This window comes from Podarcis muralis, chromosome 16 (genome assembly GCF_964188315.1).
Source record: "Podarcis muralis chromosome 16, rPodMur119.hap1.1, whole genome shotgun sequence".
Classification (NCBI taxonomy): domain Eukaryota; kingdom Metazoa; phylum Chordata; class Lepidosauria; order Squamata; family Lacertidae; genus Podarcis; species Podarcis muralis.
The window spans coordinates 1,920,666-1,931,780 of NC_135670.1; the positions used below are offsets into that span (position 1 = coordinate 1,920,666).

Sequence of the window (11,115 nt, forward strand, 5' to 3'; positions counted from 1 at the left end):
TGCCTGTTGCCAATACTATGCTCTTTTCAGCACCAGGTTAAAACTTTTTTAAATTCACTCAGCCATTTTAGATTATGCTTTTATTAGTTGATAAGATGATTTTATTCAACCTGAGTTTTATTGTTTCGTTGTTGCTATTTGCATGACTAACTTAGACCCATTAAATTCAATGGGTTGTATCCAATGTTAGTTGTACTCAGCATAGACTTTGAAATCACTCAGTGGATGGACCTTTGTCTTAAATTCTTGGAGAGTCTCTGTCAATAATTGTAGACATACAACAAGCAAGGCAAATGGTTTAGATGTGTTTGTGTGATGGTATTTCTGAATGACAGGTGAAATCCATTCTTTCTTACCTGCAGGCTTTCTGGAACATCAGTAGAAATGGCTTCATTCAACAACCAGCAGCAGCGCAAACAGGCAACCACCTTGCCACCTGCACTGTGCAAAACAGCACCGGAACCGTTGCCATGCCCTCAGCCAACACCATGTCCTCAGGAGAAGCCTCCTTGCAAGGAGACACCAGTAGTGGTCGTCCCAACTCCTTGCCCTCGGCCAACACCATGTCAAGAGAAGCCTCCATGTAAGGAGCCACCAGTAGTGATTTGTCCAACTCCATGCCCACAGCCAACACCATGTCAAGAAAAGCCTCCTTGCAAGGAGCCACCAGTAGTGATTTGTCCAACTCCATGCCCACAGCCAACACCATGTCAAGAAAAGCCTCCATGCAAGGAGCCACCAGTAGTGGTTGTCCCAACTCCTTGCCCTCAGCCAACACCATGTCCTCAGCAAAAGCAGCCATGTAAGGAGCCACCAGTAGAGATTTGTCCAACTCCATGCCCTCAGCCAACACCATGTGAAGAGAAGCCTCCCTGCAAGGAGCCAGTAGTGGTTGTCCCAACTCCTTGCCCTCAGCCAACACCGTGTCCTCAGCAAAAGCAGCCATGTAAGGAGCCACCAGTAGAGATTTGTCCAACTCCATGCCCTCAGCCAACACCATGTGAAGAGAAGCCTCCCTGCAAGGAGCCAGTAGTGGTTGTCCCAACTCCTTGCCCTCAGCCAACACCGTGTCCTCAACAAAAGCAGCCATGTAAGGAGCCACCAGTAGTGATTTGTCCAACTCCATGCCCTCAGCCAACACCATGTGAAGAGAAGCCTCCCTGCAAGGAGCCAGTAGTGGTTGTCCCAACTCCATGCCCTCAGCCAACACCTTGTCAAGAGAAGCCTCCCTGCAAGGAGCCACCAGTAGTGGTTGTCCCAACTCCATGCCCTCAGCCAACACCATGTCAAGGGAAGCCTCCATGCAAGGAGATACCAGTAGTGGTCGTCCCAACTCCATGCCCAGAGAAGCAGCCTCCCTGCAAGGAGCCAGCCACTGTCCCATGTTGCCCACCTGAGGCAAAATGCCCACCCCCTTGCGATCAACAGCAGAAGAAGCAACCTTGCCAGTGGCCTCACCAGCAGAAGTAAGCAAGCATGAGAAACAACAACAACGGCGCAGGAAGTCAGCACGATCAACACGTCCAGCTCACAACCTGCAGCTTTCAATATACCTCATCCTTTTTGTTTATTTAAATTCCTTTAAAAACCCTTCTGTTAATATATTTCCCATGTTGTTCTCCATATGATAATAGTAGTAAATAGCATAATTGCCACCAACAAGTTACATTTACATTGCTTCAAGAGGAAGTGTTTTGAAATTAGGCTGTCAAATTTGGCTTTTGGTGGCGATGCAATGAGCTCTTAGTTTCTTCCTTCTTGGGGCTGGCCCTGGTGGACGCCTCAGTTGGCAAAAGTTCCTCCCATTTCCCCTGATTTACCCAATGTGACATGGTACTCTCTTCTGCGATGGAGGACATTGTCCTGTTGTCAGTACTGAAGTAAAATTCAACTGTTAGTTTGGTTGGATTCTGTACAAGGGATAGGAGAAGCCATCTCATCCTTTCCTGGGTATCCCTGTTTCTTCAATATTTATTATTGCTTAATGATTATTTTGTTGATCATCCAGTTCTTAAAATAGGGAAGACCCCTTCCTTATAAGTCCCATCCCACCTGGAATGGTGAAATGAATACCAGTTGCTGGAGAATAGGTGTGGAAGAGGGATGTTGAACTCATGCCCCAATTGTTGGCTTCCCTAAGGGATTTGATTGACTAGTGTGGGAAGTAGGGGGCTGAACTAGGTTTGATTCAGTGGGGTTCTCCTTACATCCGTGAGCGAATCCCATTTCCTGCATGTACTTTTCCTTATCCACCCACCCCAAATGATTAGTAGGCAAGTAGGACTGTTTCTGTCTTCATTAAATACATCCTTATTGAGATGTTGGCAGAGAATGTAATAATCAGAGCTTCTCATCTGAGGCGACACATTAAACTTCAAAAAGAAATTGTTCCCAGTGATGCCCGAGTATTATTTTACTGTGAATTTAATTAAGGCAATTGACACAAAAGGAAGCGGATTTTATTGGATGGCTTTTGTGCCATGATTGTGAAGGGGTGATCATGGCATCGCCAGGAAGCTGATGACATGTCCCCAAATCTTACTGTTTATTATTCATCCGTCTGTATATTCTTCTGGGATTAAATGGATTGTTCCTAAATCTCTGAACTTCCGAAATACAAATAAAAAGCCTCAACATGAATTTGAATCTGGAGATTTGTTTTTGGTGGGGAGTATGACTGTATGAAGGGCAGTATAAAAATACCTATATAAAATAAATTAAGAATGTGCAACGAAGGCCTTCCTCAATCCCTCCAACAGATTCCAACTTGGGCAAAACTTTTTTCTCCCTTTTGTTTTAAAGAAAAGCTCAATTTTTCACTTCTTGAAATATGACAACCCCACTGTTTGGACAAGGTCACAATCATTGGTATATCAATTGGTTTAGCACCGCATTGATGCCAGCAAACATTAGAGGGAAGGGCTGTAACTGAGTTACAGCCTGCTTTGCATGCAAACGGCTCCAGGTTCAATCCTTGGCACTCCCAGGTAAGGGCTGAGAAGGGCACCCTGCCTGAAACCCTGGAGAGGCACTGCTAGTCAGAGTAAACAATATTGAGTTAGATGGAGCAAAGGTGCTGCTTTAGTTTCAGGCAGCTTCCTATGTCCCAATAAACCCCAGGCAGTATAGCCAATGGTCAGGGATGGTGGGAGTCATCGTGAAAGGGGAGAATCTGCAAAATGGAAATTTCACCCACATGTTTCCTTGGTCACTTCATGATGCAGCTTTGCTTGCACCAAAGCTTGCACACCACCATGTGGGGATAAGCATGGTCAACTGCATGGGGAAATGTGGAGAAGCAGGGTGGGTAGCATGAGCAAGCAGAGTCAATTGCACGGGAATAATACAATCAATGGCATGAGAAAGTGTGGTGAAGCATGGACAATGGCAATATACAATTGCCTTGTGCCAATAGCCTTCTGAATTGCTGCCAGTGGAAATGAAAGGGGAGAGATTCAGTTGCCAAGTCTTCAGTTATCTTGACATTTCTTGGGGGTTACTTCATTTCTTGGCGGTTACGTCACTTCTTGGGGGTTACTTCACGGTGCCAATTTGCCAAGTGGAAAAAGGACTACCAGGCCCCTCAACGCCAACCAACCGAAGTCCATAGCAAGGCCAAAGACGCTACCTGAGAAAAGGGTGGGAGGGCGGGAGATCTGCGGCACGAGGCTGAAAGGGAAGCCTCAGAGTCACACCGTGGCTTAAATTGGCCCTGGCCACGCCCCCAAGCAACCCGATTGGCTGCCTGGTGACATGACGTAGCCAGGGTCTCTCCCAGCAGGACTTGGGGCACTGTCCCGCCCCCACACTGAGGCGGGAGGAGGCTAGGTGGCCCGTCCGCAACCTAGCCCCACCCGGAAGTAGACATGATTTGCGTGTCAAGGCCCCTAAGCCACCCCCAGGAGAATAAAGTCACAAGGACACAGAATTTTAGGTTAATGTTAATGGGCAAACCTCAGAGTTGCGCCATGGCTTAAATCAACCCGATTGACTGCCTGGCGACATGACATGGCCAGGGTCTCTCCCAATGGGACACAGGACACTGTCCCGCCCCCACGCTGAGACAGGAGGAGGCTAGGTGGCCCGACCGCAACCCAGCCCCACCGGGAAGTGGACCCAATTTATTACTCCAGTCCTGGATTCCTGTCAACCCCTATCATCTCATACTCTCCTGATGAAACACAGGAGGCGAGAGTGTGGCGGCAAAAGTTCCTTTGTCAAGAGCAAAGGAAGAAAGCTGACAACTGGCTTCTTCGTTTGTGCTGGGTTCCAGGAAGACTCCACCGAACTACCCAAACCTGCTCAACCACTAGATCTTCCAAATTCTTAACCGCATCTCCCTGTCTTTCTAAGAACGGGCAAGTATGGACAGCAATTCTTGCATTTTGGCTTGAGAGACGCCTAGCCTCTTAAGCATTAGCCATAGCAGCATTAATTGCTTTGCACAGCATTGTTAATGGCTATAGGCCAGGGGTTCCCAAACTGGGCAGTAGAGCGTGGCTGTGGGGTTACCTGAGGGAGGTACTAAGAGGCAAGAGGGCAGCAGAGGAGGCCGGAAGTGTAATTGACTATCAGACTTTGAAAAGCTGCTCTCACTGGATCAAGTTCGCATTTTATTATTTTTTAATTAATTAAACTGAGTAGTTTTCGCTGGATTTTGAATAAATGTGCAATTAGTTGCTACTGTTAGGAATTTGTGCTATTATATTCTTTAATGGGTCATGCAAGCCGCTATTCTGGGTAGGGGAAGATACACCAGGGATGAGTTTAGCAATGGCCAGAGGCCCTTGGAAGAGTGATACCAGCAAAAAATGTCCTCCCCAGATTAAATGTCCTCCCACTAGCAGATTGGATTGTTAAGATTGCAGAAGGGAAGGTCAAGATTTGTTTTTTTGCTGTCTGGTGCAAAAAAGTCTATATCCTTCAGAATATCTAGATTTATTGCTAATCACAAATCCGTGCTATAAAACTTCAAGCGGGTATGGGAAATGATTTATCTAGTGCTTTTTTTCTGGGGGGACGATGCAGGAGTATGCATACCTATAAACATTTTGTGAATCTTGGTACTTTTATCCATATACTGTATTTATTTTTCCCAATTTGAGCTATAAAATGGTGGTTTTCTTGATTCAAAATGAGAGTACCCCTAAACCTGTGTTTTTTTAGGAAAAAAAGCACTGGATTTAATCTTTAAAGATTAAGGAGCAGAAATGTAAATCTCTATTGTTGTTGTTGTTATCTGCTAAAACACAATAAACTAACTCACTGACTGGCTGAAATGATTTCTGTATTCTATGGAGCTTACAGAATTTTCATTTTTGTATATATATATATATATATATATATATATATATATATATATATAGTCCAGCAGCACCTTAGAGACCAACTAAGTTTGTTCTTGGTATAAGCTTTCGTCTGCATGCACACTTCTTCAGATACTTTGTTTTTTGGAACAGAGAAGCTTTCAGGTACACCTGAATGTTTCCCCATGAACACCACCCTGCCCTATAAACATACCTTCTTTCCTCTAGAGGGTCTATAGTTTACCATCTGCTTGGGCACCAAATTTGGCACATAGCTGTAAATTTCCTGCATTAGCAAAGCATTAGTGCAGTTGACTGCTGAGGACTCTTCTGGCTCCATGATTCTAGGATCTCTGACTGCACATCGTTTGGTGCTAGGATGTGAGGAATGTGTGAAATGGATGGAGCATGTGCAAAAGGTAAAGGACCCCTGGACGGTTGAGTCCAGTCAAAGGCGACTCTGGGGTTGCGACGCTCATCTCACTTTCAGGCCAAGGGAGCCAGCGTTTGTCCACAGACAGCTTTCTGGGTCATGTGGCCAGCAGGACTAAACTGCTTCTGTCGCAACGGAACACTGTGACAGAAGCCAGAGCGCATGGAAATGCCATTTACCTTCCCGCCACATTGGTACCTATTTATCTACTTGCACTTTTGAACTGCTAGGTTGGCAGGACCTGGGACAGAGCAACGGGAGCTCACTCTGTTGCAGGGATTCGAACTGCTAACCTTCTGATCGACAAGCCCAAGAGGTTCAGTAGTTTAGACCACAGCGCCACCCACGTCTGGAGAGGTGTAGTACCTGATCCTTCACATAATAGGGGAGAGTGGGAGAATGGTATAGAGTTGAAGTCTAGCTAATTCACACCATGCATTTAAAGCACGATGATACCTCTTGAAGCTGTCATGGCTTCCCACAAATAATGAGAACTATAGTTTGCTAAGCGTGCTGAGAGGTACTAGGAAACTCCTCTGCCAGTGCTACAATTCCCAAAGATCCCTCTGAAGAGGGATTGGGTGTTAAGCCACCCTGGGCATTGGGCTGGCACTGCAAGGCTGCAATGGCAATATAGGAATTTGCCTTATACTAAGTCAGATCATTGGTTTATCTAGTTCAGTGTTGCCTTCACTGACTGGCAGCGGCTGCCCAGGGTTTCTGACCTAGAGATGCCAGGGATTGTGACCTGAGACTTTCTGCATGCAAGGGAGATGTTCTACAGCTTAGCCACAGCCCTTTCCTAACATTGAACTAGGCAAGCTGTTGGTCTGATCCAACAAGGCTCTAATGTTGTTGCTTTTTCTTAAAATAATAATAATAATAAATAAAACCAGTAAAACCTCTTAGCAAGGCTCCACACATTGCTACCAGCTGAAACCTCTAATGGTTCAAAAGGTCTGAAATACCTTTAAATCACAGACACTTAACATCAGTTCAGTCAGTGACCTAGCTTTATTACGAATGCTGACGGAGTGGATCAGAATCAGAGGAAATGTGGGATCGGGTGTGAGTGTTGACAAATAAGATGTAAAGATCCTTCTGGGTCTGGGGTGCCCTGAAGTCCTTTGGCGTATTTAGAGTAGCTCTTTTGCTGTGGCTAAAGCTTTCTTTTGGTGTGGCGAAAGCCGCCATTGGGTGCGTCTAGAACAGTCCTTTGGTGTGGCTACAGTATCCCTTTGGTGTGCCTAGAATAGCTGTCTGGTATGGCTAGAGAAACCCTCTGGTATGTTTAGAACAGCCTTATAATGTTTCTAGAACAGTGCTTTGTTGTGCTTAGAACAGCCCCTTTGTTTTATCTAGAACAGCCCTTTGGCGTGTGTAAAAGAGTCCTTTGGTGTGTCTGCAGTGTTAGAATTCCTGCTCCATGATTGCAGTCATGGGATTGTTGTCTTTCACATGATGGTATATATTTTGACTCCACAGAGTGGGAAGTGATGGAGACAGGATGTTTGTGTGACTGTGTTCCGTGAAGTGGGACTATTGTCCTTTGTTCTTTTTCTCTTTGCTGTCTGATGCTAGAGAGAGAGGGAGCCATGTTGCAGTGCTCCGTGTGTGTTTATATGTAAATAAAGTAGATTAGCCAAAATGCTGAGATGCTGAGCTCTGTTATGCAAGTTGTGAAGACTCTGTGGATCCCTAAGTGTGCCGATGTCTGTTGGCATCGGTCGCCGTGATGTTCGGGCAGAAGAAAGCTTTTGAAGCTCACGGACCATCGACCAGGAGGGAGGGAACATGCCAGTTGGGCATGTGTCTCTGCCAGGGTCCTACTCAAGTGTTGGCTGAACTCCTGACATGCAGCATCCCTTTGGGTTTCATACGCATGAAACCATACCATACCATATAACATACACATGAAATCAACCTAGCAGAAGGAAGATAGATCTGTGCTGAATGCAAAGAATGACACAGAGAGCGAAGAGACACAGATGCGGGCAGCTGACTGCAGGAAGCGTTTTATTGATAGGCTTTCATTTCTGGAACACTGCATTGGCTATGAGGGATAGAATGATAAAATTGTAGAGCTGAAATGGACGCAAAGTCCAATCACCCGCAATGCAGGAACCATGGCTTCAGCACTGTTTTGCTTGCTGGCTGTCTTGATGGTGCTGGTGGTGCTGGTGGTGCTGGTGATGAGAGCCGCCATCCTTGGCTAACTGGCAGTGGCCTTGGCTTCCACCACCGGACCCGTGGCACGGATTCCCAGGGCACTGAGGTTCAACCTGCCCCTGGCACGGATTCCCGGGGCATTGAGGTTCAACCTGCCCTTGGCACGGATTCCCAGGGCACTGAGGTTCAACCTGCCCCTGGCACGCTGGCACTTGGACCGTCTTCCCGCATCCTGAAGAAGCAGACCCGCAGAAGGTCGGTGGGCAGGAAGTAGGCTGCTTACACTGCTGTGACATCTTCTTCTGCTGATTTCGGGAGACCTGAAATGAAACCAGGTTGTAAGTTCCAGCGACTCTCAGTCACAGGCAGTGATCTATGTCTTGACATAAGTCACCTTGGAAGTAAGGGTCTCCTTAAGGAAATGAGTGAGCCCGGGTTATTTTGCAACGGGCCCCAGATCTCCTGCTTACTCCCCCTTGGGGAAAGAAATTAAATTATCTTTGTTTACAGTGACCCCCCCAGCCACGCACTTGTAAAGGGCCATAGTTCAGCAGAAAATCATCTGCCGAAGCTGCAGAGGCCCAAGGGTGGAACCAGGGACCTTCTCCCTGGAAAGCTGGTGCAGCGTCAGCAAGCTATGGTCTTTCCCTGAAAAATAAAGCTCACCCACACTTCCACTTGCCCCACCACTTTCCTTGTGAAAACACGCTCTTTACCGCTGAATCGGAGCAAACAACAGTCGAGTTTTCTGTGGAATGATGTTTGCTCCAGTTCAACAGCAAAGAGTGAGGTTTTCCAAGCAGAGTGAGAGGGCACATCAAAAAGCTCTTGGAGCCCTAAGTTAGTTTCTAATCCTCAAGGTTCTGAAAAAAAGAGCTGATTTAAATAGGAAGCCAGGGCTGTCTTAAGCATATGTGGTGCTGGGGTGCAAAGATCCCCCCCCCCAGCTTGCCCAGTCCCAGGTGCGCAGGAGGGCAGAGCTGGCCGGCTGCCTCAGCATCTCGCTGGCTTGGTCACCCCCGAACTCGTGGCACAGAGCCACCCACAGCAGAAGAGCCCGCCACAGTGCTCTGACTGATGGGTGGACTCTTCCCCAGACTCAACTCTTGGGCCCCAGATTCTTGGCCTGGTGCCCCTGAGAGCCCGGCGCCCGGGTGCCCCGCACCCCTAGCACCTATGGATAAGACGGCCCTGTAGGAAACTGCCTTATACCAAGATAGAGCACTGCGCTGTCTAGCTCAGCATCAGCCACACTGATTGGCAACAACTCTCCAAGATTTCAAGCTGAGAGTCTTTCCCAGGCATTGCTGTAGACGCCACAGGTTGAACCGAGGACCTTTTGCATGCAAAGTAGATGCTGTGCATTGGTTTACTGTGTTCTGTGCAAAATTCAGAACTTCCAAATCAAACAAGCGAAAAGGACAGTGGTGGGTTTGCAATGTAGCAGCACAGCTTCAGAAACCAATTCTAGGGATGGGGGAAGAAGTGGAATTGCTTATTAAACCAAAAGGAAGCCAACCTTTAAGATTCATGCATTTCTGAATTTTGCAATGCCAAGATCTCCAACAGCAAAATCCGTACAAAAACATAAATAAATGTACACAAGGAAAATATTTTGGTAAAAATAGGATATGAAAAAACATTACATTGGCAGAAAATGCTTGCAAATATCTGCATACAAAAATTGACATATTAAGAAAAACGCACACAGGAATGTGTAGGGATTTTCATGTGGATTTAAAAAACGAAACAAAATTTTAAACTGGTGCAGTAAAGGTGGTGGTGGGGAAATGAGAAACAGAGAAACCAAAATCAAATATTCATCTATCCCTAAGGCATTGTGTTTCAACTTTTCAATGCCTGTCGAGAACTTTTCTATTCCACCCGGCCTACGCAGACAAATAAGAAGACATCTGAGCTCATTTCTGCTTCTTCTACTTCTATGAAATAGCAGTATATCTATTTTTTAAAAAAATAAATAAATAAACCCAGGGAGAAATTCTGGAGGAGGAGAATTACAGGCGCATTCTTACTCAAAAGTAAATGCTCTATTTTAGGATTAACCAAAGCTAAGTAAAGTGGTATTCTTCTCTCTCCTGAGATTAAGATTCAGAAAGTCATAAGTTTCAGAAACTGGCATGCGGCCTCCAATTCTGGCCATGAAATGGCAGGAAGAAGCTGACGAAAAGTTTTCCTTATCAGCACGGGGAAATTAAAGCCAAGAACCAACTTACCCGACAATATGCCAACACAGGTGAGTTGAGAAGGAGAGCTGGGTGCTTTTCCGAGTGAGGAAAAGAAGGGCTTTATATAGGCCCTGCAAGCACCGTCTCATCAGGAAATGAGGATGACGCTGGTCCTACAAGTCAATTGAGATTGACACATGGAGAATCCACCCTTCTGACATTGTCAGGGCCTTTTTCACCTGATTCTCTACTTTTTCCAAGAAGAAAAGAATAACGAGGGGCACCACCCTTTGCAAGAACAACATGTCCAATTTAATTCATGTCTTGAAAGATCCCTTAAGAAAGGGCACATGTAGGATTTACAACCCCGCCATCCTGTCTGGCACAGGACTCATGGGCAGAAGAACCATCCCAATGCTGTCAGAAGAAGGAACTTGCTACATTCAACTGGACCACTCCCAAAATGTGTGGCTTGCGGTGGGGTGCGGAGTAAGGGATGAAATCAGCACTAGCCCTGCTCAGAGTAGACCTGATGAATCCAAGGTTCATGAACTTCAATGGGCCTAGTCTAAGCAGAACCTAGTTGGAGACTACCCTGAGAGAGTATAGCTGCTGGGTGCTCTCTGGGGCAAAAATCGTCCCATTTCAGAGTGCTTGAGTTAGGGAAGACGTCTTCAGTTTGCCCAAGTTTGGGAAGCAGAGTTCAGAATAAAACTGCCTGCCTTCTCATGCATTTATACATAAATCTATGACACAGTCTGTTGGAAGTGGTGGAAGTGCTCCAGGGAGCAAATGAATTGTTTAAGAACTTAAGAGTACCAAGTCTTGGAGTATTCAGGCATTTTTAGTTCAGAAGAGGGTTTGAGAACCTTTGGTGTTCTTACTGAGGGGTGAATTGCCCTGGCAGTAATAATAAGCAGGATTAAAGCCCAAAATGGTGAAGAATAAAAGTAAGCAGGATCCTTCCTTCCTTCCTTCCTTCCTTCCTTCCTTCCTTCCTTCCTTCCTTCCTTCCTTCCTT

At 46.1% G+C, this 11,115-nt stretch overlaps 1 protein-coding gene across 1 annotated transcript; it reads left to right on the forward strand.

The window, feature by feature from the left end:
* The first annotated feature begins 367 nt into the window (after positions 1–367).
* On the forward strand, positions 368–2,621 carry LOC114586753 (uncharacterized). The gene has a single exon (XM_028710541.2). It carries the CDS (start codon positions 385–387, stop codon positions 1,468–1,470), a length of 1,086 nt encoding a protein of 361 aa, XP_028566374.2. The 5' UTR covers positions 368–384; the 3' UTR covers positions 1,471–2,621.
* The last annotated feature ends 8,494 nt before the right edge of the window (positions 2,622–11,115 follow it).

Coding starts and splice junctions, on each gene's coding strand:
- LOC114586753 (XM_028710541.2), top strand. CDS start 385: ATGGCTTCATTCAACAACCAGCAGCAGCGCAAACAGGCAACCACCTTG.